This window comes from Perna viridis, chromosome 10 (assembly GCF_037379345.1).
Source record: "Perna viridis isolate PV_CMFRI_1.1 ecotype Kerala chromosome 10, ASM3737934v1, whole genome shotgun sequence".
NCBI classification, from domain to species: Eukaryota; Metazoa; Mollusca; class Bivalvia; order Mytilida; family Mytilidae; genus Perna; species Perna viridis.
Genome location: NC_142454.1, coordinates 6,553,912 through 6,581,350, shown reverse-complemented (window position 1 = coordinate 6,581,350; position 27,439 = coordinate 6,553,912). Strand labels below are relative to the sequence as shown.

The 27,439-nt window shown below is 33.4% G+C and overlaps 1 protein-coding gene and 1 long non-coding RNA gene across 7 annotated transcripts in view; one reads left to right on the top strand and one right to left on the bottom strand.

Annotated features, from left to right (window-relative positions):
- LOC148604305 (phosphoribosylformylglycinamidine synthase-like) overlaps window positions 1–27,439 on the bottom strand; it is an 83,247-nt gene that overhangs the window by 6,379 nt on the left and 49,429 nt on the right. For 5 of the 6 annotated variants that reach the window (XM_088547970.1, XM_088547972.1, XM_088547974.1 and 2 more), the window contains 8 exons: window positions 24,613–24,793; window positions 17,186–17,269; window positions 16,748–16,903; window positions 15,578–15,691; window positions 10,010–10,161; window positions 8,771–8,987; window positions 1,808–2,014; window positions 1,391–1,540 (listed from right to left, as the gene is read on the bottom strand). In XM_088547970.1, the coding sequence (XP_088404096.1) occupies window positions 1,391–1,540; window positions 1,808–2,014; window positions 8,771–8,987; window positions 10,010–10,161; window positions 15,578–15,691; window positions 16,748–16,903; window positions 17,186–17,269; window positions 24,613–24,793 (1,261 nt within the window). Of the gene's footprint in view, window positions 1–1,390; window positions 1,541–1,807; window positions 2,015–8,745; window positions 8,988–10,009; window positions 10,162–15,577; window positions 15,692–16,747; window positions 16,904–17,185; window positions 17,270–24,612; window positions 24,794–27,439 lie in introns of those variants that run through there. The other variant, XM_088547976.1, reaches the window with a different exon arrangement.
- Window positions 10,050–25,939, top strand: LOC148604308 (uncharacterized). The gene is made up of 5 exons (XR_015915797.1): window positions 10,050–10,180; window positions 11,827–11,961; window positions 19,994–20,143; window positions 24,546–24,750; window positions 25,614–25,939. It is a non-coding gene; the product is annotated as an uncharacterized LOC148604308 (long non-coding RNA).

The window sequence follows — 27,439 nt, the reverse complement described above, 5'->3', positions numbered from 1 at the left end:
GTTCTTTAGAACTTGAAGCTTGGTCTCTTTGCATCATCTTCTCCTTTTGTTATGCAAATATTTTTTACCACCCAGAAATATTTCACAGTACTTGATACTTTAAATACATCAGAATTACACATACAGTTGGCAAGGTCCAAAGTGATGGTTTATCCTATACAATATACACCATCACAACATATGACCTGTCACCCTTACTTTTTAAAATCAAACACAAATTATTTACAAACATACACATTTAAAATGATTTTAAATGATGAAAATATCCTAAAAATAAATGAAGCAGAATACAACCATAGATATGAAATGATATGTTTATAGAAATCCGATTGAGATACTGATCATTGTATTTTTTATCAACTAGACTGAGAGTCCAAATTACAACTTAAGATTAATCCATGTTGATTCCCAGTCAGTCTGTCAACTGACAAATCTGATTATATATTCCTCTGTTTTATTTCTCAATGTGAAAATATATACACTTAAATAATCTAGACCCTAATTTCATGCCAACCCCCTTCAAATAAAGCAGACCTACACTTATAGAAATTTCAAAATTTTTGTACAGAAGTCATAAAAAAAATTATAGAAACATAAATAAAATCCAAAAAAGAAAATATTTAGATAAATTTATACATATAACAACATAATATAAGCTTGGCCTAGAAAGAGGGTAACAAAATTCCCATCACAGACAATACATACAATATATATACAACACGTTTGTTTGTTGTTGGGGCTTAACGTCCGAGCAGCAATATTTCAGCTATATTCAGACCACGAACATGAAATTGATGATAAAATGAACATGAAATGATGATGAAATGAAAAAGGGATGGGACACAAGGACAATGGGGTCGACAAATTTTGATTGCCACTGGAAATAGGGAAAGGTGGGTAGGGTCGGGCAATTTAGCCTCCTGTGGCGGAGCCCTATGGTTCCTACTCCGGGAGAATACCACAGTAGGGTTCTTTAACGTGCGAGGAATGTGGCATCTTTCCCAACACGGTGTACCACTATGGTTTGCGGTCAGGTTTTCCGTATTATAGCCTGACAACCCCAGCATGTAACACACCAGGGGTACCCCATTCCTCCACCTGGGGCACACAACCCAGTTGCTCTGTGGGCAGAGTGCCCTAGCCCCCGGCTAGGGTTCGTAGCACTATTTAGTCACCTTTTACGACAAGCTTAGTGCTGCTGCAGCTCTATTCTTTTGACACCCGGATCTGCACGGGGCTATATACAATCTACAGGTGATGAAGGAGAAGGAGGGTGGGTAAATCAAAAATTCTTAAAGTACTCATCTCTCTTTCTATTACACAAAGTTAGTGTGGATAAAAGGGAACATTATTGACTTTAATGGACCGTATATACATACAATGTATCTACCTTTTTGATCTTCATCTTGGGCTATCCATCCCAATAGCCCCATCAACTGACATCCATTACACACACCCAAACTAAAGGTGTCAGTCCTCTCTCTAAATTTTAAGAATTGCTCCCTGATACTCTGGTTGTACAAAATTGTAGCAGCCCATCCTAACATAAACAAAAAGAAATCATAACCATGACAGCATAACTTTTAAACCAAGACAAGTACATAGTTTGTTATTTACTGTCTGTAACCAGTAGTGGATTCACATGGGCAGGTTCATTATGTTTGTTCCACAAAAATTGGAGATTAAAATGCACATTTTGAGCATGAAATTTGCAATTTTAAGAAATTTTACCCCCCCTTTTTTTTACCAATTATTCATTAACACTGCACCTAACAAAACAAAACACTTTTAGCAGTTAAGTAATTACCTTTAGCTGACCCACAAACATCAGCATAACTGAAGCCTCCTACAAAAACAACGCCATGGAATGAATCGAGAGTTATCTTCCTTGAGCACAAATCCTGCATGTTAACATCCCAGACCTCAAACCCAGCCATATGAAGTACAGCTGCCATCTCTCTATCACTGTTACTCCCTTCCTCACGTAAAACAGCCACCTTTATTGGAGGAATACCTTCAAGAAATGGAGGAAAAAGAACATTTAAGATATCAAACAGTATCTCTTCACTGTAAAAACACCATGTAGACATGCTACTTTTGTTACAGAATAATATTGAGTTTTATATTGCACAAATTAATGTTTAATTACTTCATGGTAAGTTGTCATATTATCGATAGTTACCTTCTAGAATTAAAATGATGAAGAACTTGTCCTATCTAACCTTTTTTTTAATTTATATATATATATAAAAAACAGTGTTTATTCAGAGTACATATTCTTAAAGATGAACTAAGAAAATAAACTAAAGACAGTCAGTTTTTCTCTATAGATTATGGTTTTCAAGATATTGGCTATATAAAAAAAAATAAACATGTCTCAATTTTCAAGGGCAAATATTCTGATTAGGTGTTATTCCAGAACTTTGACACAATGGAGATTTTGTAGACCTTATCGATTATCTTCATTCAATTAATTATAAAGCATTTGTATTTTGTACACTAATAACTGCTTATATTTAATTCTAGTAATTTGAAATACTATAGTTAAAAATATAATGAACGCCTCAACCTCTCTGTTTTTATTAACATGAGTGCACGTTTCATAAATATCATTGAAGAACAAGCAAATTAAAGGGTTTCATACCAGGCATGGTTGCCAGTACAAATTATCATGATTCATCAAAAATAAACATGAAATACAAGTCACTTAAAATGACAAGAATAGATTTGCTAGCAAACAAGGACTACATCATAGTAAGGACTTAATCCCTTCATTTGCCTCAAACTCAGAATACAACTATTATATATATAATGTTTCTAAAGTATAAGTGGTATCAAGGGAAGATTTCAATGTTTCTTCCATATTATCACAAGTATTTATTCTTATATGTTTTGCATAAATATGTATATATAGAATGACAAGGAAACCCTCATACCACAGGGCATAATAAACACCTATTTTTTTTTTTTTTAAATTATTATGCCACCTCATACCACATGTAAAATAGTCAGACAATGACAACAAAACTTTTAATATTTACTCTTCAAGATCAAATTAGCAATAGAGGCTAGAATTTCAACATTTCCATTGTTCGAAAGCCAGAATAATTTTTGATCCTGGTTTAATTTATTCAAGTATGAACATGTGTTACTAATTATGTCTTGTATGGATATCCTTTACGGAGAAGCAGTCATTAATGAGAATAGAAAATGTTCTACATTATCAACTTCAGAGGATGTACACCTGAGGCACAGTCTTATTTTGTTCAGGAACACCCTGATACCGACCACTTTCAATTTATAATTTGTGCAATAAAATATGCAATCTGAGAAATTCCTCTGTTGCTAAAAAAAGTCCAAAGACCATTCTAAATTTATTATGACTTCAAAGTTTCCCTTCTTGGTTTTCTAATTCTTTTTTTTTTTCTTTTTTCTTTTTTTTTTGTATAGAAGTTTAAACTTGTGTTAATTCTTTAAAACCAACTTTATTCTTGTGTAAATATAGGACTGTTCCGTACCAAGATGGAGTATTCAATTCATAATTTTTTTTGGGACTCTATATAAGTGGAAATGTATCACCTACGTTCTAAAGTTTGTACCAAAATCTAATCATGGCTTTAATGATATCAAAATAAATTGGGAAGCAACCCAGTTCTGAAAGTACAGCAAATTTAGAAGTGTTCTTTATTCATACCAAGATAAAATTTACTGAATTTGATATGCAGTTTTTCACATAGTAATCAAACTAAGATAAATTTGGACAATGGACATATTATCCTTTTTAAATCTATTTTTGGTTATGTTATAATCATATAATACTGTACTGGAAAACCAAAAGCTATATTTAGTTCATAGATAAAAATAGACAGACATTAACTTTGGTTTAAACAAGAGAAACACTGAATGTAGTTACCTTCCTTTGACAGTATTTCAAATTGTCTTAATGAATCAATTTCTTGCCATAAGACAGAAATAATACATAACAAACTACTAGAATAAATTATAATATTTCTATTTAGATATCATTCTGTACTCCACTAATATGGAAAATATTTATTTGCTATTGTTTGACACTTAGATACCTACCCAACCCTGTGAACATTTTTACAAACATTTAAATAACAGTGACACCATTAAAGAGTGGTTAGGTCCGGAGTGATGGGTTATCCTATCAGACTACTATATACCATCACAATATTCGACCAACCCAATTTTTTTCAAGAAATTTACAATTTTATCAAACATAAACCAAATTAAAAAATCTAAACACAACTGTAGAATACAACACAAAAGATTATCTAAGTCATAAAGTTCATAGAAATGACCTGACCCATTTTGTCCTCCTTAATATCAAAAAAGCAATAGAACATATCAAGTGTTCTCAGCTTTCTTTATAAAAAGTGTAGAACCAAGATACAAGGATTATAATACATGTATTACAATACATTCCTACAAAATCTTAAATAGATTGTATATTTCTAATTGATAGTGCTGTGATTGTGTAAATATTTTGGTTCTGATAACAGATGACTCAATATCACAATCGAGACAAATGTTATGCAGTGAATCACTATTTAATAGAAAACTAATTTTTTTCCAGGCCTTCAAGTTCAAGTGGCACCTGGTAAAAATAAGGACTTTTAATAGGACAAGAATATCTCATGTATTTATAAGGGAATTTCAAGAATACCAACCAATTTTATCCTATTTTGTTTAAAATCTTATATGAACTACCGGTACATACATATTTGGACAATAATTATAGGATGTATTAGCTTCCATAAAAGAACAAGTTACTCAGAAAATATAGAGGTATTTTATAGTGTTTTTGGATAAAATATTAATCCATAAAAATTCAGTAATTCACCTTTAGTGGGGGTTTCCTCCAAATCTAATTAAAATTCTGAAATTAAAATACTCGAGAAAAAAATTTGAAAAACATAAACATATTTATATATTACTTATAGAACTTTATTGTGAATACCTTCCCAAATATTTTATATGTAATCATTTCTAAGACAAAAGAAGTAAAGCTAAGATAGAAGTGAAGAGGATAACATCCTAACTAATGAATTGGCGATCCATACCAAATCTTACCATGAATTGGCCATCCATACCAAATCTTACCATGAATTGGCCGTCCGTACCAAATCTTACCATGAATTGGCCATTCATACCAAATCTTACCATGAATTGGCCATCCATACCAAATCTTACCAATGATTAGAATAAACATGGGTAAGTGTTTACTTACATTTCTGCATATCATGAGGTACAATGTTTCTGAAAATTTTACATAGCTACCTTATTTTCAAAATCATCACTAATTAATAAGAATAGTATTTTCAAAAACTATTACAAACACAACTTATGACAAATATACTGTACCGTTGAAAATGCAGAAAATGTAAGAAGCGATTGAAAATTTTAAGGGAGGTCAATGACTTTTTGAATAAACAAACATGTAATTTTATAATTGTTTATACATGTGGTTCTACACAATTTGTACCTGTTAAATTTACAGTGTTTGTCAATTAATTGTGTAGTAGATATCATTAAACAAGAGGCTCTTGAAGAGCCTGAATTGCTCACCTGTCAAACCATGGCTTATTAACTAAGTAAGTAAATTTATCATGCTTTGTTACAATGTCTGACAAAAAATGCTGAAAAAGAGCATATATAGATAAAAGCTGCAAGTTCATCGGAGTACCCAAGGCACTGTAAAATGTTGGAAATGCCATCAAAGTGTTTTAAGAACCTCTGGAAAAAGTTTGGGCATGGGTCCCCCTATGCCCTGTTATTCCACTTAGTCTGAGGAGGCACTAGCCCAGTATAAATTTGCAGAAAAAGAACAAAAAATGAAGTTAAACCAAGGCTATACAACATTTTATCATCACCACTCAACTCAGGAGACCATGATAATATAAACCAAGTATCATTGAAATCGAAGCTAGTAAAGAAAATTAGCACCCAGAGCAAACTTTCATCATCACCATTCAACTTAGAACACAATGTTTCCTTAAGACACAAAAAATTGTGGGATTCTGTGCAACTGGTGAAAATGGACACAAAATGGCCGCCTAAACAATAATTTAAATATTTCCAGTCAACTCAGAATATCATGTTTATCTTACAAGTAGCTTTCATTTTCATTATTCTTCTGTAGTTGAGGAAAAAATTTGCAAAAAAAGCATTTTGACCCCCTATGTTCTACTTTTAGTACTGACGGCCACGTTTTTTGTCCAATGAAAAATTCTTAAATTATCCGTTCCTGCAGGATACCCTAAAACAATTATGCCAACTTTCATTAAATTTTGTCTCAACAGGTTTTAGGGAAGAAGATTTTCCAAGTTGTACAAGTAAAAAATGATATCCTAAGGAACAATCAAGCGAAGTTTCATCCAAATCCATTCAGTAGTTACAGAGGAGAATGTCTGAAAAATTGTTAATGACGAAACGACTATGGATGCCAAGTGATGGGAATAGCTCACATGGCCAACAGTCAGGTGAGCTTAAAAATGATTGGCTGTCAATAAAATGGTGAATCCATTGTCAATCATCACTGATAGCCTTGATCAGCTGACTGCTTCATGATGATTATTTATCTGTCATAACAGAAGAACAGACAGTGGTTTAACTAAAAACTCAATCAAAGGTGGGGAAATAAAAATACACAATTTGTTACTGTAAATTTAAAAATCATTTTTTGTTTATAAAATCAACACTGCAGTTGATCTATCAATATTAATATTTACAATTAGAAATACATGCATTTACACTGAAGTAAAATCTTAATCTTATTTTGCCTGTTAGTAATACAGTCTTCACAAAGTCCTTTCAAAGAATGGTGGATATTTGGACCACCAAATATTCAAGAAATTCTGGACTGGAGCAGCCATTACTGGACCAAAAATTCTGTCCAGATTAAAGAGAAAGACCTTGTTGTAGTGAACGTCATAAATATCGAAAGTAATCTGTTAAATATTCATAAAAATTAAATTGAAACAAATTAATTTCCTTTTCTTAATTAATAAATCAATTAATCAATTAACTAGGAAATTTGAATTTCCCGCGCCTATGGGTGCCACCATGACCGGTTGAATTGTGATACCACAAAGTCGGTTTGTAAAGTGAAAGTAAAAAGGTAATTGATTACCATGTCCGAAGAAATTCCAAATTTGGGAATTTTCCCCTATAATTTCAACCCAAAATAAACAGAAGAAGAGATTGAGGCACAACACGTATAAGCAAATGTCAGACATCATCGACGAACAAGGGGACTTGCAGTCAGATGACTAGTATTTGTAAGGAAAATCGTATGGCTACTTCCGAAGAATGTTTGTGTTGCTGGTAAAAAAAACTTTTAAAACATTTCTCTTTTATCATTCGTGCAATCGTAAGCTTCACAAGTCATCGTGTTTTGGTGATTAAATAAACATGATCGTAGAAAAATTTAGGGAATATTCTTTGCTTACACATTATCTGCAGTACTTGTATCAGTACTAAACTGACTTAGTGATGTCACGAGCCAATTGGAAGCTATTGGTAAAAATCAATAAAATCTGGCTATGATCTTCCTTCAGATAGGAGAGTTCTGCAAGATGGCTATCCACATTTATTTCAAGGATTTAGAACTTTGCATAGCCTTGAGCATTATATAAAAGTGCATTTTGCATTAAAGGTTATTTATTTTTGTTTACATGGGTATGATTTATCATAAGAGCCAAACTTAATGCAAAGGTGGTCTTTCCCTTTAAGCTCAAGAATAAAACCTGACTTCAGGACCACCAGAAAACTAGTTTCTTCAGGTCCAATCCCAATATTGTTGGCTTAATCTGCAGACCAACAGACTTTGTGAAGACTGAGTAATACTTAATTTCAGAATTGTCAGTATTTAAAATGTGGGTTCATGCAAGAAATACTATTACCAGGTGTACAAAACAGAGTAGTGACAAAAAACTTCTCTCTAGGTACTGATTCTCTTGTTACTGATCAATTCAATGGCTTCTTACCAATAATGGTCAAAAAGCTGATTCCAAAGAGTTCAAGGGTTGTCTCATTAAGAACTTGGATCATATGTAAACTGGAATCTATTCAATATTTTTACACTGATGCAGGTTCCAATAAGCCAAATGTATAACAGTATTCCAATATGTGATTTCTCTTTGTGATGGAGTTTACTAAGGACATTTTTTTGTAATGTTTTGTTTAGGCATAGTTACACCAAAAGAATGGTACCTTAATTCTACCTTAATCTTCTTCCTAGTGTCTGCAGTGCAATATGGCACAGCACACCAAAACTTGGAAGGGCTGTCAACATATTTTTTTATTTGTTTTGAAGATGCCACTTTTATAACATTTTTTTACATTGACAAAATATTAAGGCATTATCTGAGGCATCCCATTTTCATGCCCTCAGAAGTCACGATATGTAAATTAATTTTGGTCTGGATACAGTAATTCTGGACAATCTCAGAAATCATGTATTATGGACTTCTAGTATAAACATACAATAAGTTAAGACTTGGTGTAATTCCTCCCCCCTCCCCCCCCCCCCCAAAAAAAAAAAGAAATAGTCCCTTACTGGTACTCCTTATGACTTGTACCATTGTAATACTAAGGCAATGTAACCCATGTATCATATCAATATATTTGGACTTAGGGGTTTTAGAACAAAAATGATCTTGATGACCTCCATTCCAAATTTGAGAGAGAAGTTTTACCAGAACTGAGTGAAAAACAAACCTGTGTGTTAATTATGATAACATACTTTCTGGTCTACCTCTTGGGACAAAGCTGATGATTTCAGATTCAAATGGAACGTGATAAGGAGGTTCGTGCCTCTCTTTCAATCCATCCTGTTCCTGCTGCACACAGCACTCATCTGTCTGGTATCTCTCCAGTTGGAAACTAGTTTCCTCCCAGATGTCTCTCAGAACAGTCATTTTCTCCTTCAGAACTTCCTTTTTATTCACCATTATCATTACCTGAAAAATAGGTCAATAGGTCAATATGTCACTTCAAATCAAAATAACAACTTATTTGGTCAGTAATTAAATGATGCACTGAACTCATTCTCTTTTTCAAACTTCCTGACCCTTAACAAGAGGCTCCCAGGAGCCTGAATCGCTCACCTTGTTGAATTTTGCCTTTCAAGGGCAATAAATTAAACAAGAAGTTGTCCAACAATTTTGACTCAAGAAGTCTTTGGTAGGACTTATCTCAAGATCTTTTCAACAACCGAAAAGCTCTTTTAATCTATCATAGTTTTCAAGATATTGACTGAAAACTATAAAAAGAAGTCATTTTTCCCCTTTAAAGCACAGTAAGTCTAACAAGGAGTCTGAAGACTTTTGTAGTCCTAATAATATAGATCATTTTATCTACTGAAAGAATTTGGATAAACCAAATGGTTTTGGAGATATATGTGAAAAACTGCTTTCTGAACCCTATGTTCTATTCTTAATAACTGTATTCTTCCATGTATTCCGCACAATTGGGTAAACTGTGCATCGTTTTCTTGGCAAGGGAGATAAATGAAAAAAGTCTGTTTCTGTGTAAAACACACATTGGGAAGCGAGGAAAAATCATCAGCATAAGACCACATTGAGGTGAAAGGATTCTGGTAAATTCTGTGAAATGCACATCCTTTCATCATTCATATATTAAATAAAACTATTTTTATGTTTCCCTGCATTTGCAAGCAATTACTGATTAAAATCCCGAGATGTATTAGATCCATTAAACATATCAGCTCAATATTTACATTTTCTGCTTGTATGCAAATCAGGGGCTTCGCTAAACTATGTCTTTAACGGTAATAAAAATAAACTTTGAAATTTATCTTTTGTTACTTGATAAGTAAATGACAATGCACAGGACAGGTTGGCACTCTCGTTATTGTGTATTTGACATTCCATCGCGGTGAAGAAGTTAAAATTAGGGTGGTGTGTTTTGAGAGAACAGTAAGAAGCTAGTCATGTTTTTAGTGATGAGACCTTATACTAACATCTTTTGTTCCTTTAGCAGAATGGCCAATCAGAGAGCAAGGTACATTCACTGCAGAGTAAGCATCTAGAACTTCCTGTACATTATTCTTTGAGACTTCCAAGACTAATCCCAATTCTTCAGCAAACAATAATTCAAGGAATGAGGCACCATCTATAATACAAAAATACAAGTAAGGACATGATAAATTGTGTCAGCAAGACAATTGGTCAAAACTAGGATTTACTGGTGTCAGTGGTGTAAATCTGGAGGTATTCAACACTCTCAAGATAAATATAGTTAGATGCTACCCACATTTGTAGATTTATGTCTCAATCATGCTGTATTCGGGTCATAAAATTCATGACTTTCCAGCATACTTCCAGGATGTTTTTTATGAAACTTTAAGCCCACTTAATCTGAACAGACAAATCATCTGTAGAACACTGGTCATTGGTTTGTTGTTGTTCTGTTCAAAATGTTTATCATGTAATTACTATGTCAGTTCCACTGAAAAATTAAGGATTTGACTTGTATTGACATAACTGTTAAGAGCTTTCTATACATGATGCTCAGCTTTCATTTCTTTATTAGCCCTCAGATGACCACTATAAAGAAATTTTCTGACTGCAATGTGACTAAGACCATTTACCTACAATATTGAAAATCTATAGATTTCAAAAGATTTCCATATAGACCACTACAGTTCTTCGAAATTCATACTTCAAAAACCATACTCTCATTTCTTGATGCTAATTAATATGTTGCTGCTTCTTGGATGATCACAAACTTTTGACTCTGAACAACGTAATAATTTTCAAAGGTAAGCGTCTTTCCATTTGCATTTTCTTTTCTATATTCTTTATAAAATTGTAAAGGGAGGGTTGGGTGGCTATGCATCACCGTTCCCTAATGTTGAGTGATAGAATCCTGATGGCCAAGAATGGTAACCTGTTAACTAGCGCCAAGCAAAACTTCGGCCTTATCAGGGCAAAGGTTAGTTTCACTGGGAATGAGTTCCTTCAAATTCTGGCTAAGCCAGCACTCCACAGTACTGAAAAACTGCCTAATTTTGGTCTTGTAATCTGATGCTTTGTAACATTTATCACTTTAAAAAATTGTTAAGTATTTGTAAATCTATATATCTAGAAATAGCTCAAGCCAAAAAATTCAAAATGCACTAAACTTTTTCTGGAAAAAAATTACCCACAACAAAAAGGTTTAAAAATGTCAAATTTCCCTCAATGTATCTTAAAATTTTTATTTCATGCTCAGAAACTGTCAAAACTTTTTCATTGGAAAACCCCTTCCTCATATGGGCATCGCCAGTTAGATTTTTAGCTATTTCACTTTGTAATCCACTTATCAAATTAAGCATGGTAAAAAACTGACTTACTTTCACTTTCACAATGAAGTCAAATTGTCATTGAAAAAAAGCCCCTTCAACATTGAAAATATATGAAACACTGCAAAATACTTTTAAAAGTCCCCTTTTTCGGAAAATGTTTTATAAACAATAGAACCTTCATTTTTTATCACTATAGCAACCACCAGTTTCCATTAATGCCATTTTTCATCCCTAGCTAAAAGTGCAAAACTAAATTAAACTGTGGAGTGCTGGCTTAGGCAGAATGCAATATTAAATATTGGCTAATAAGACAAGACACTGTGTTCATATACTTTATAATTTTTTAAATCTAAATGTACATGTATACTGTGCATAATAAAACCAAACAGATACCCATAAGCCAAAGGAAAAAGAGCCAGATTTGCTGCCTTAGGTCTAATTCAGAACCATAGCAAGAGGCTTTTTTTTTCAAAAGTCTACTCTTTTCACAGGTACATCTCAGTGGTATAATCTCTCCATAAGAATGGCAAACTCTGCCACACAATTTCCAGTAAGTTGGAGACACATCCACGAAATCACCACAGTATGATTTGCTTTGAAAGTTCCAATCATTAAACTGTTCAGAGGTACTGTTTGTTAGTTGTATGCAATAGTCCTACCAAGGCAGATTATATCAGCCTCTTCATAACAAAATATTACTTTTGTTTTGTTTGTTTTTTTTTTAATTTGGCCATCGTGATAATTATCAAACATTGCCTTCAATTTGCAAATAAAGACGTGAGCAAGGTCATTGTGGTTCATCCAACTAAAATTGCCCCATAAATAGACCGTGGTGAGAAAAAAGGCATTTTTCAGGTAGGAAAGTGGAGGGACAAATGGTTAAGACGCAAGGGGAAGTAATCAATACTTTTTTTGCTCCCATTTCAAGAAGCATTCACAATTTACAATTTAACACATTTTCCAGGCCTTTTCTGGGCCTTGAACACCTCTAATAAAATTCTTAGGGTTTTCCTCTTTTATCAGTATCGTGGAAACCCTGCCAACTCTGATATAACATTCTGACTCCAAAAAAGACTGAAGTTTCTGATTTTCAAACTTCTGTAAGGTGCTTTATTAAGGTAGCAAGGAAAACTAAAACTCTGTGACCTTACTAAGTGCTAAGTGATATCCTTGTTGGTATACAATGAGGTTGAATTATTCCCCTTTGAATTAATCTGGTATCTTGATTCATGCAAAATCCATTGAATGGTTTAGGTAGGGTTGGGTTGACAAGGAACATGAAACAGAGACAGACAGACAGAAGAAAGGGTTTATTACTTTAACCCCCCTCAAAAAAATAAACAAACTAGAAAAACTGTGAGCAATGGTCACTAAATTGATACCCCCCATTCTTCCATTTGATATCATGCACCTTTTAACCTCCAAATTGATTTGAATCAAAATGAAAAATAAGGAGGTGCCCAATGAGAATATGTAATGACAATTCTGAGTGAGAGTTTCACTGAATTCCATTCAGTGGTGTAGGAAAAGTAAATGGCTACCCCTCTGCCTAAATGAAGGAAGTAAAGATGGAAGGACAGACACCCCTATCACTATATAACCCCATTTTCACAGTATAAAAAGCTTTAATGCTTTTAATTTTTTGTGGCATGATGGCCTGTTTGGATTCTAGCAGGTATTGAATTTAAGTAGCCAATTAATTGACATGGATAAAGGATTGATTCATTAGCTGGCCACTACCAACTGGTCTAGGGATTGATCCTTGGTGGTGATGATGGCCTAGATAGCTGTTTGAGCTAGTGTTAAACAGTCAATAATGGAATCACAGAGTCGAAGGAAGTGTGGCAGGACAACCTACCTGCATTGTACCAGGTAGTAGATTTTGCCTTTCAAGGTTAATAAATTAAACAAGAAGTTGACAATTTTGACTTTGATAGGACTTATCATAAGGATCATTTCAGTAAATGAAAGTCTAAATCTAACGTAGTTTTCAAGACATTGGCTGAAAACTGTAAAAAAAAAAACCTATCATTTTCCCCTGTCAAGGGCAAAACTCTTATAAGAAAGTCCTAAAAATAAGGATCATTTCAGCTATTGAAAGAATTTGGCTAAACCTAACGGTTCTGGAGATATATCTGAAAAACTACTGTCTGATGCCTATGTTCTATTTCTAGTAACAGTGGCCATGTTTTTCAACAGATCAAAAAAACCCACTTCAATTCTATGCAGGATACCCCAAGGAACACTTATACCAAGTTTTGTTTCAATTGGTAAAATAGTGTCACAGGAAAAGATTTTTGAAAGAAATAACATTAAAAATAGCAAAAAACTGAAAAAGGGCAATAACTCCAACATGGCTTCAAAGATTTAAAATGAAAATTTGACCGCAGATAGATCTCATCATGCTGAACACTTTTACCCCTTTCAGAATGGGCTAAACCTAACCGTTCTGGAGATATATGCAAAAAACTATTGTCTGACCCCTATGTTCTATTTTTAGTAACGGCGGCCCAGCTTTTCGACAGATCAAAAATCCCCACATCTGTTCTATGCATGATACCCCAAGGAACATTCAATCCAAGTTTGGTTCCAATTGGTCAAGTAGTGTCAGAGGAGAAGATTTTTGAAAGAAATAACAAAAAATAGCAAAAAATGTTGAAAAAGGGCAATAACTCCAACATGGCTTTATAGGTCTCACTAACCACTTCCGGGTCAAATGGCCACCCCTCTATGTAGTACAAAAAACACACTGAACCTAGACATATGCATTGTAAGTGCATTATTTGTGTGTATTATGATTAAAAGTAATCAAAATAAAGCTAAGAATGTGTACTTTAAAATCATATATGTAATTAACTACAAAAGTGTGAATATTGTTTACATGTGTGAGTAATTTGCCTCCATGCTGTCAGTTAGCAGAACAGGTAAAAATGTGGATTTTCAGTATTATTTATTCAAGTAAATTTTGTGAAGAATTTCTACCATCATCGTACCATTAGCATACTGATTTTGGAAGCCTTGCTTTCCAAGCTTCGCAACGGTATGCAACTTTAAGATGTCATTTGTCCTGGGAATTCACAGTGAGACTTTGAAAATTACTTTTTTAACATGTGAAGTAATGGAAACGACCATAGATTAAAATGAAAATTTGACCACAGATAGATCTTATCATGCTGAGCACTTTAACCAATGTCAGAATTTGGCTGAACCTAACCGTTTTGGAGATATATGCAAAAAACTACCGTCTGACCGCTATCTTCTATTTTTAGTAACGGTGGCCATGTTTTTCGATGGATCAAAAATCCCCACATCAGTTCTATGCAGGATACCCCAAGGAACATTCATACCAAGTTTGAATCCAATTGGTCAAGTAGTTTCAGAGGAGAAGAGTTTTGAAAAATTGTTAACGATGACGGACACCAAATGATGGCAATAGCTCACATGGTCTTCAGCAAGTTGATCTAAAAATCATAAAAGTAAAGTTGATCGTTAGTAATGATGTCACAACCTAAAATAGTATTGTGACGTCATCATTTACGATCAATTGCACAGTTACGACTTTTTGTTAATTCCACACCAGGCTCTCTTGTTACAGTTGTATTATAAACCGATGGAATAGTTCAATGACAGGGAAAAAAGTTTTAAGGTAGAATTTTTTTTTTTTTCAATGCATTTTCAAACTCTCAATTCTATTAGAAATCTAGGTTTTGATTCTAATGTAGTTATTGTATGTTATCATCAGCTTCCACAATCCTACTGGACCAATGAAAGCAAAATTGGAATTTCTCCCATCTCATTTGAATTTTCTGCTTAAAACTGAAATAAACTAGAAAAACTGTAAGTAAGCCCACTAAGAGACACGTCACTTCAAATGGACTTAAAAAAATTGTTGGATTACCTCCTTTTATTATCCAACAGTAATTGTATTCCTTCATGCACATCTACATATAATACCCAACCTTTCTATAAAATTTCATCGAAGTCCCTTGGGTGGTTTAGGAAAAATTGTGCTTACAAGAAATGTGGACAGACAGGGTGTTTCCTATATACCCCCCCCAAAAAAAACTTTGTTTGTGGGGGGGAAGGGTATAACTACTTAAATTCTTGTCAAAACACTTGTACAACTCAGCAAAACTCAGCAAATCTCCAGCTTTGAGAAAATTTGAGGGAGATATCTCCCACTTTAGAATATTAGACAGTTAACATCTATGAATTATCATAGACAAGATGTTCTTTTCATACCAGTATCAGACGTTATATCAATATCTATCCCACAATTCCCTGCAAATGCCATTTCAAGTAGACAAGTAACCAGTCCACCATCACTTATATCATGCCCAGCAGCAATCTTCCTGTCTGAAAAACAAAGCCTTTTTCCGTTAAAAAAATAGTCACATCCTTCAAATTACATTTCACCTTCAAGAAATGTTCGCATTATCTAATGTAAAAAATTCGTCATATTTTCTTTTCTCTCCTGAAATTAGTTATTTAACTTTTAAGGATGAAAAGACATGATGAATGCATTTAAAACTTTGCATTCTTACATCTATCAGCTCCAACTAGATACATATTTTTTTTAATTTGTATCTAAATGACATGTAATTCATCAGATTCCCGAGTATGAAATATTTACCTGGCTATCTGTCTAAGACAGACAATTTTTTAACAGGACAGCCTTCAAGTTTAGCAACAACAAAAAAGAGAAAAAAAGAAGATTACGAAAGGTTACCTTTCAAGATAATTCATAAGATACATTGTACTTATCCAAAATTGTGACAAATCATATTAAGCAATAAAAACTATTTTTTCCAAAGTTACTAATGATACATTTTTTTTTTAAATTCAACAGTCACAATAAAAGCACTTCCATAAAAGCAAGGTTTAATGAGGTCTCACTAGAAATAAAGTGATAATAAAAACAATTGGTGAGTAATTATTTCCATGGTTTTTCTGAGCAGAAAGGAACCATGAAATTAAGATTTCAAAGAAAATTTATTTATGTGGATGAAAATCAACTCAGATAGAAAGATTTAAAATATCTAAATTACAGAATTGTACATGTATCATGAAGAAAAAAGCCATATCGAGCAGCCAACATTCTGTCACCCATTATTGTTTAATTAAATAACTAATCAATGTTTATTATAAAAGCCTTTTTTCAGAACTGCAGAGAAATCATCATTTTTTTTTTTTTTATTATATTGACCCACATACCACGGGTTCAAGTAACCAACGAAATGTCTTTTTCCACGAAAACTGATACCTAACAAATCAAATAAAACCACAGTAACACAATCTACACGTAACTTCAATGACAAAGATAACTGCAGCAATTTCTTTTTATTTTTTTTTCTTGTTAGTTTTAAACTTGGTTTGCAGGGTAATCAAATATTTTTTTTCTAAAAAATCTACCTCTAATGAATTTCTGTGTAACGTCAAAAGCACTAACAAATGTTTCTGGGTGATCTAAATCTGGTGACTGGTCCCCTATCTGTCCATAACAATGAGCTAAGGAAGATCCACCTAGCCTATGTTGACCTTGACCCAAGTCTACATGTAACAGACATCCTGTAAATAAACAACATTAACAATTAAATTTCAATTTAAACTGAAGATCCTATTCTAAACAGAGTGACGGTTCACTAGTGAAATCCCATTCACAATCATGATTAAAGAAAAATTTTAAAAAATTTCGTGGATCTGGACATTTTAAATCTGGGGACACAACAGCTGTAACATCTTCCCTTGACAATGTGGGCATTTTAGATCTGAGGTCACAGTAGCCATTACATCTTACCTTGACCTTGTGGGCATTTTAGATCTGAGGTTACAGTAGCCATTACATCTTACCTTGACCTCGTGGGCATTTTAGATCTGGAGTCACAGTAGCTGTTATATCAGGACAACCAGCATATACAGATATCACTAGGGTCCCTGAAAAGTGCAATAAATAATTTAACATTTAAGCTAGTTTTATTTACTTAGAAAAATGGGCTTCATAAATTTTCAATAATAGAATATGTAGGTACTGAAGGAGAATTTGTTCAGAAAAGTGATTAGGAGAGAGTTGTTTTTTTTTTGTTACAACATTATGTTCGAAAAGTTTCTAGATTTGTTACAAGTGCCTTTCACCTTTTATTCTTGTTGTGTCTTCAAATTCTTTAATATCTTGAGACTAAAACCATTTTCTCAGACATATTACAATTTTACTCTAGGTATAATTTGCCGTTCTTCAGAACTTTACTATTCTCTATAATACTACTTATCAAAAATTGTGGTTAATAAATTTTGAAAGATGGCATTTAATTTCCCATTAGATATTAGGGGTAGTCCAGAAAAAAAATGTCTTTGGGGGCAGAATGCAGTTGATTTATCAATGTGTTGTGGGGGGTGGGGGGGGGGGGTAAAAATAATTTTTTCTTACAAGACAAATGTATCGCATTTTAATATTGATGTGCTGGTGGTACCCTTAAATATCATGTGTGTTCTGGCCCAAGGACACAATTTTATGGAATAACCCTTAATAGGATTTTGTCAATTTTTTGGACACTTTTGAACATGATCTATAGTTTTTTTTGGAGTAAAGTTTTAAAAAATTCGACTAAGATATCCACCAGGCTGGGTGAGATAATTGTATTATTGCATGTGTACTGTATTATTACATGCTTACGGTACAAAAAGATAGCTTATATTTACCTACATCAGACTTTTGAACTCCTGAGAAGTGTACCTACTTGCAGGCGAGTTCTATGTTATGGGCTAAATAATTCCAAAGAATGTCTAGGAGCTTGAAACTTGACAAGAAAGTGACACCAACAGATAGCAATTTTGGTAATACATTGTCAGAAATTAGTTCAACTTGTCAGCAAGTCAAGGCTAGGTTCAGAATTTTTACCCTAAAAAGAGGAATCTAGGATCACATGATAAAGTGTTTTGTGACATTTTGGTCTGGGAAAATCTGAGAATGAGAATTGTCGTTTCACATATGAATCATCCAAATTGATATCATATGACATATTTCACCTTTCTATGTACCTTAGATTTTTGCTACATTGGAGGTAAAAAATTATCTGCGAAAATTCCTAATGTTAATTTTTTTCAATAGTAAAGATGACTGAGGGCAAAATCTACACTCACACAAACTGTTAAACCCAGCAAATCCTCATTATAATATTCTTTAAAAATCTGCCTATTTACAGTATGATATACAAATAGAAAGACAAAAAAAAAGTGAAATGTTTGATACTGGAAATTTTTTTTTTTTTGGGGGGGGGGGGTGGGGGGAGGGGTTGCAAACTTTAACTTCCCACTAAAATCAACCAAATCAAGAATAATAACTCTTGCAAAGTGATAATTTCATGTACAATCTATATAAATTTTATCTCGAAAGCGCAACCCACAACTGAAAAACTAAGACTGGTTATGCTATCTATAACGGTTTCTGAACAAGAAATAAAACTGAGTTCAGTAAATTCATGCACGAATCACCTCCTGTCTGATTTTTATAAAGTCTGGTACTTAGATATCATACATGTGTAAAGCAAATTTTTGGTCGTTCCCTCCACGGGACTCGATTTTGTACCACTGTGACATCTGTGGCAACACCACCTGCACAAAGTCCAGCCCTAGACCACTCAGCCAGATGAAGCAGTGTAGCAAATAGAGTGACCACATTCTGAGACGTTGTGTAATATTGATTTGTTGTGACATGTATCGTTAATTTGATCCTCTATCCTACATAATAACACCTAGACAACTGTCCCTTACTACCATCCATCGTGTACTAAGTTACAGCCGTAGATTAATCATATATGGAGAAATGACCCGGCCAGCGAAAGCTATATTTTAATATTGCCCAGCTGGCGGAGTGGTCTAGGATGCTGGATGATAGAACGACCAAAAAAATAAAACATTACCCACACTTCCTGGTAACCAGATATTTTGATTGAAAAACATTTGGGTCATCACAGTTACGAAAGAGTAATCATAAAAAGGGAACCAACATTCTAGCGGAAGTCACAAGATTCTAGAGCATATCGCATTCTTGATATTTTGGATGTTGAAAGCAAGCTAAAATCAGTGGCACAGAATATTTGATGATTAGCAACTTAGAAGACTTCAGGCTTTGATATCACTGACATCCCAAGTAAACAATGAAAACACTATAGGCAAAAAAACAAAAAAACAAAAACCCAAAGAAAAACTAGAAGCCCTGTTTATCACAGGAGCCCCCACTTCATTTGTTAGTAGTAATTTTTTTTAATAAAACAAATGTGTCTGTAAGATACTAATGATGAATTTGCCAAATAAGAACATGTTTATTTTTGTATGAAAACATGGTTTGCAGATTCAGAAATCCTTCCAAGACTTGTGATACTCATGGTCCAACTATCAATTAGTTCCTTAATATTTCATGAAAAGCAAGATCCAATGACCTTGCACACCATCATTATGTGTAGAAACATCCTGCAAAAAATATTTTAGATATAGTTCAAAAACTACAGAAAGAGATAGCCATACAAGCCATATTAGCCCTATTTCTGAGTAAAATGACCAAGTGTAACCATCACCAATTTCGATAATATTTCACGAAAAATCAAAATCCTTAGGCCATGCATACCTTCATCATGTGTAGAAATATCCCGTAAAATATTTTAGATGTAGTTCAAAAACTGTACGAGGAGATAGCCAAACAAACCATGATCATGTGTAACCCAGACAGACAGTGGTAAATCAATATGCCCCATGAGTTTGTCGTGAAAAGAAAAGAAAAGAAAGGGACCTTCCATCCATCAAGAAAAGTCTTACGTAAGTATGACACAAATGCCTCCACCTAAGCTGTGAAAAAGTTATCAAAATAAGGCATTTTCTGGTTAAAAATTAACAAACAGAAATTAATTACAGTGATTAGGTAAGTTAAACATATACCAGCAGCTGTATACTGAAAATCGCTTAAACATCTCAATAAAACTCCCTCAAAAATCATCAAACTGGGAAAAAAAGTTTACTCAATAACTTATCAATACAACTGTAAATTGAATGTTTTTCTTCAGACCCAAGTCCAGGCCTTTAAAAAAAACTTTTTTACCCCAAGCTCAACCAGTGATTTGCATAGTCCTTATTTTGCGTAAGGACAAAGTCACAAAAAAGGAGCCTTACAAGGTCCCACAGCAGCCAAAGAATTCAGTTCTCTACAAAAAATCAATGTTTGGCACATAACAAAAGGCACTGCTTTTTCTCATGCATTTTTATGGGATCTATGTATAATTTGTTTCCCTAGTAAGGCCATCAATGGGCCACTGCTTGATACAATTGCTGAGGAAACCCTGAACAGTTGGGGCAAGTATAGACACACCATACAAACTTTATACAGCTTTGATATTTGTGAATAGACTTTCGAAAAAAGATAAAAATTTGATTCTGGCCCCCTTGTGATCCCTAATTCTTAAAGCTCAAATACAAAATGTAGTTACATTCTATGAAATGCTTGTTTTTGGCCACTATCTCTTATTTAAAAACAGTAGTTGGCATATCCCCAAAAATCAATATCTACCTTCCTTTTGTGGTTTGAAACCTTGTTATATAATTTTATAAAGATCAAATAACTAACATTCATGGTACAGCATGAAAACCAAGTATCTACTGAGGATGACACGAACAGCCATTATATGCAGTAAATGTTTTGTGGTTGTATAAAAATCATGTCATTATCTGAAAGTGCTCTCTTTTTTAATAAGGTTTAAACATCTTTTCAACAAAAAAATATGTCAATAAGGCTTTTAGCGGGTACGCTAAAATTTTCAATGAAAAAAGGGGCTGTCAATTGGTATAAAAGAATATACCTTGTTGTAAAAAATATTCTGTATCTATACAAGCAAAAAGGATGTCTGAAATATTTGTTACTATATATTAAATCATTGTTGTATTTATATTGATGAATGCTATCCCTCATAAAGTATAATAATGAACTTGAAAACTCATGCAGTGTAATTGCTGCTGGGGACAATATTCACCAATATGTCAACGAAAAGAGAGGGTATCATATATCCTGCCACATGTGGCAGATAAAGAGAGGGTATCATATATCGTGCCACATGTGGCAGATAAAGAGAGGGTATCATATATCGTGCCACATGTGGCAGATAATTAATTAATAACTGATCCTTTAGACCAAATATATCTAAACAGCAAACCAAGGAGGCCATTTGACAAATAATGCTTTTCCCACACATTTATTTCCGTTACAAATTTTCATTGATAAATTTCTGATAATTCACAACAGAATGTGTTAATAATCACACTGAGCTAAACCATGTTAAAAACTAAAATCACATCAGTATATGCAACCTCATGGTATGGTTTTAACACTTTCTGGCAAAGAATATTTCACTTTCGCCTACGAACTTAAATTTACACTTTTTGTTTCAAAGGCCAAATTTCCCACGTTTACATTGATGTCATATAATAGTTGCCATTTTATTAGTCTCATACAAATGAACCTCGCCTTGCCTTGTTATAGTCCCATACAAATTAACGTCAAAGGAATCTTCAGATTGTAGTCCTAATTATTAGTAAGTAAAAAAAAATCGTTTGAGCTACCTGACTAAATATTTAGTTTATAGTATAGTGGTATATATCTGGGTAACTAATTTAATTTGAAGTCATGTATTATGCGATTATTTTTACAGTACTGTATTCTTCTGTGTATACCATGCACTTATTTTCAACTTTTTCTTTGTTCCAGGAGGGAGGTGCACGGTATACACCAAAACAATGAGTTTCTAGATTTTTTTTTCCGGAGACATGATTTTCAGAAGTGCCAACCTGTCCTGGGGCCCGCTGTCAATTAATCATCAAACAACAAAAGATCAATTTAAAAGGTGAAACCAATTGTCACTAATTCTTTAATCCCCTTGATGAAATGTTTTTAGATGTCAAATATCAATACACAAGCTTGGCAAATTAAAATATCTTTTTTATAAATGGTCGGACTTGAAGCCATTATTTTAGTGAAATACCTGATTTGCATACGAACAGGAAATGTAAACATTTTAGCTGACTGATGGATACATCGCTGTATTTAATCAATAAAGGGCTTGCAAACGCAGGGAAACATTGAAAAATACTTTTATTTAAAAGATTAATGATGAAATGATACACTTTTCAGAGAATTTACTGGAATCCTTTCATATTTATGTGGTCTTCTGCTGGTGATTTTTCCTCGCTTCCCATACTTTTTTCATTTATCTCCCTTGCCAAGAAGGGGTGCATGTAATAAACAGAAGAATATGGTACTCAGATCATGTTAACTTACCTTTCTACTATATAATGTGTATCATACTCTGTATACCGCACATTGTATTACGCAAATCATGTACCAAACATCATAAACGGTAAATAAGAAGAGGGAAATGATAAAAATAACAAATGTTTCTGATTGGTCAATATTCAATTTTGTGCCACAATATACATAATCCATGGATTGTTGCAGATTTGTGGTCCTAAAGACTTTTTGATGTACAATAAGAGAATCTTTTTTACTTTTTCCATTGGCAGTAAAAAATGAGTTGCTTACAATCCTCCAAGAAAATTAGTTATAACATAATAGCTTAATTTCAATGAAATGCAGAATATTTCTGGCTTATTGAGTAACTCTGTCTATTTAAGGCACACCCCAACTACAGAACTACTTAAATGGTATCCAAATAAACTAAAGAACACATTTTAATTACATATGGAGCTAATTATCAATTGATGATGTTGACAGTATCAATCCACGTAAAAATAATTGATTTCTAGTGTTCAGAGCAAAAAAATTCTCTTCATTTATTTAGGTTTTGTTTTGTTTTTTGATTTTTAATCAAAATATAAGAATTGATTTCAATTGTTAGTTAGAACAACAAATCATACCTGCAAACTTTTGAAAATCAATGTTTTCTTAGGCGAGTCGATGTTTAAAGGGACAATTTTGCAACATAATTTGCAAATGGTTTTGGTTTTAATGTATAAATATATGAATGACATCCCTCAAACACCAAACTGATATCCATCTAGTATGAACACCAAACTGACATCCCTCTAGTATGAACACCAAAATGACATCGCTCTAGTATGAACACCAAAATGACATCGCTCTAGTATGAACACCAAACTGACATCCCTCTAGTAAGAACACCAAACTGACATCCCTCTAGTATGAACACCAAAATGACATCGCTCTAGTATGAACACCAAAATGACATCGCCCTAGTATGAACACAAAAATGACATCGCTCTAGTATGAACACCAAAATGACATCCCTCTAGTATGAACACAAAAATGACATCGCTCTAGTATGAACACCAAAATGACATCGCTCTAGTATGAATACCAAAATGACATCCCTCTAGTATGAACACCAAAATGACATCGCTCTAGTATGAACACAAAAATGACATCGCTCTAGTATGAACACCAAAATGACATCGCTCTAGTATGAACACCAAACTGACATCCCTCTAGTATGAACACCAAAATGACATCGCTCTAGTATGAACACCAAAATGACATCCCTCTAGTATGAACACAAAAAATGACATCGCTCTAGTATGAACACAAAAATGACATTGCTCTAGTATGAACACCAAAATGACATCGCTCTAGTATGAACACCAAACTGACATCCCTCTAGTATGAACACAAAAATGACATCGCTCTAGTATGAACACAAAAATGACATTACTCCAGTATTAACATCAATATGACATCGCTCTAGTATGAACACCAAACTAGTTAGTATCAAAAGGCCTATTTCAGTGTTTTATGACAATATGTGCATGTAATATAATATGTAGAAGTTTGTAAGTCCTTTTTTTGTGGTGATTTTCTCCAAACTTAATTGTAATTCGGAAGTTTCAATTCTCAAATTTTTTTGTGTGCAGACATTACCACTGTTTTAAAATGCATTGTGCACAACTTCATAATTTCTAAAGAGACAAAAGGTTACCAAATAAATATGTTTTAAAGAAAAGATCATGTTCATGATGCATCACTTATATATTGATCATTCATTCATAAGAAATTTGTTCAAATTTTAGTTCAAATTTGACTTCATAAATCTTGTCAGCTGCACAAGTGATCAAAATTGTGTAACAATAAGTTGGCAGTTATGATTAATTATAAAAGACTTTGGGCCAGTTTACACTGTAACCTCTTCTTGGTTTATTCCAGGTCAACCTACCCACAGTCATTTATATCTGAAAACAATCCTCAAGTAGCCAATATCTTTTGTACCTACCTGGAGCTTTAACTGTCTCATCACTGACACGGGCTGCCATACTGAGGGAATCCTTTCCACCATCAACAGCGATACCAAGTTTCTTCATCACTTCACACATAGCAGAACAGGCATCCAGTAATGCTGCACCCTCTCCTGGTAACTTTGCAGGCCACATCCAATTCCCACTACATTTAACATCCTGTTGATAATGAAGCATTTTAGAATACAAGTAGATATAATGAAGTAAAATCACAAGTTTGTTTGAAATTGAATTAAGTTCTAAGAGCCTTAGCAATCAAAGTATTAGTATGATAAAAACTAAATTATTACATGACATGTTTCAAAGGTCTTTTGACAAGAGTCGTAGTAAAACTTTGACAATCATATGACCAAAGTCATAGACTATGTCAGTCTTATTCCTTACGTAATAGATAAGTTTTGCCCGAGCTTAAAAGGAAAGTCATATTTAATTTTAAATACATCTAATAGTTTGTGAGATATATGAAAAAAATTTTGACTTCACCCCTGTGGTCTAAAAATAGCAACAGTGGCCATGTTTTATCCTCCAACAAATACTGCAAAAGCCAGAGCAAATCTGAGAGCCTGGCTAATTAAACTACAGAAAAGCCTAATAGCATGTCTATACAAAATGCTGTTTTAACAAAAATTGCCTTATATTCTTCAAACCCTTGATATTAAATGATTCAAAATGCATCAAATACAGTGAATATTAACCTGTTAGAATTGAACTTAGTCTGGCTTAGTTCATACTCCTTCAAAACCTGGAGTTTATCCTCAAAACTTAGATTTCAAGTGATTGGTTCAAATTTGGGAAGGATTTGATGAAAATTTGCATTTGAGGTTTGAGATTTGCACTGATTAAAAAAAAATTTGAAATTGACAGATTCACGTTTCTTATGGGCACATTTTTGACAAATTGGACTGTACATTCTTACCAATTAAATTCTTAAGATGAATCACAATGTCATTTAAAATTGGTTCATACTTTTCATGTGAAGGCTATAAGGGACCAGAAGGGGTAACAGCTCTTCACTTCCTCCTGTTCAGTGGGCAAAACTGTATCTAACAGCACTACACATAGAAAGACGACTTTGCATTACTTTAAAGAATGATGTGAAAAGCAAACAGCAAAATTGGAATACAACACTCAGACAGGTAAGGACAAATAACAGCAACAAGGAGGTGAAATCTTATGGGGTGTAAATAGCTGTCAATTGTCCAATACATATTTAGATAATGGGAAAGGTCTTCACAAAACAAAATATTGATAATAAATTGAACACCCTCACACAGTTGGTCATTAACTCAACAACCACACATACAAACAAACAACAAGTAAACTGCATGGCAAACCTGTGAACAACAAATTACAGGTTGTTAAAATCTACTATAAATGTTTAATACAACTAAATACAGACATCTCAGGAGGTAGGCACAGTAATCATTTGTAATACCATAGTTTGCACCTACGTATTGAGTAGGCCTTAGATAATCAAGCAAAAACCATAAGGTATTTTTAGTTCAGTGGAATAAAACCTCAAGTACTAGTAAGCACCTACATTCACCACTATTTCAAACACGAACACATGATACAGCCAATTTTTATATAGATAGCAGTATTTTGTCTCCCAGTTAAAAATAACAACTTTGAAATCAATCTACCTATCACAGAATTTAGAATTCATTAACTATGAAGAAAATCTATATAATTAATAGGTTAGTCAATAAATTATCGTGAATAACACAAATATGACCACTTCTGCAAAGAACGCTTGAAGATTTACCATATTTTGGTGTGCATTTATGTATTGAGCGCAGTACAATTTTGAAGGTCTAAACATATGAAAACAAGTTTTTTAGACTTAGGTTGCAGTAAAATTTTGTAAGACAAAAAAATCGATATTTGGCACTTGATCGGTCAATCTATTTACCTTGATGCTGTATTTCCTATGAAAATGTTATGTGAAAGAAACTTCTAAGCAAACTAAAACATCATGTAAACATCAGTAGCTACATAAATTGGATAATTTTAATTTCGAAGGATGATTAAATTGACACAGGATGTATAAAATGGCTTATAAAACAAAATCGAAAGTCAGGAAAATTGGACATTTCCGGGTTTGGTTGTAACTCAAATTTCACAATTTTTCATTTAAAAACATACTTTTAAGAAAGAAAATTGTAAGAAACAATCAAAATAAGTATCAGTATAATCATTCAGCTAATAAAGCTATTGATAAGAAGGGTTTGACAAACAAGAGGCTCCCAGGAAAGTTTGTCTTTCAAAGGCAAGAAACTAAACAAGAAGTTGTCCAACAATTTTGACAAAAAAAGTCCTTGGAAGGACTTATCACATGATCTTTTCAACAATTGAAAGTTTCTTTTAATCTATCATAGTTTTCGATACTTTCGATATTGAAAGTTTGGTTTTAATTGGTCAAGTAGTGTCCAAGAAGATTTTTGAAAGAAATAACATTCAAAATAGCAAAAATCATTGAAAAAGGGCAATAACTCCAACATGGCTTAATGGATTAAACCAAAATTTGACCAGAGATAGATCTCATCATGCTGAACACTTTTACCAAGTCAGAATTTGGATAAACCTAATGGTTTAGGAGATATATGTGAAAAACTTCTGTCTGACCCTTATGTTCTATTTTTAGTAATGGCAGCCATGTTTTTCGACAAATCAAAGGAACATTCATACCAAGTTAGGTTCTAATTAGTCAAGTAGTGTCAGAGGAGAAGAGTTTTGTATAATTGTTAACGACGACGGATGCCAAGTGATGGCAATAGCTCACCTGGCCTTTGGTCAGGTGAGCTA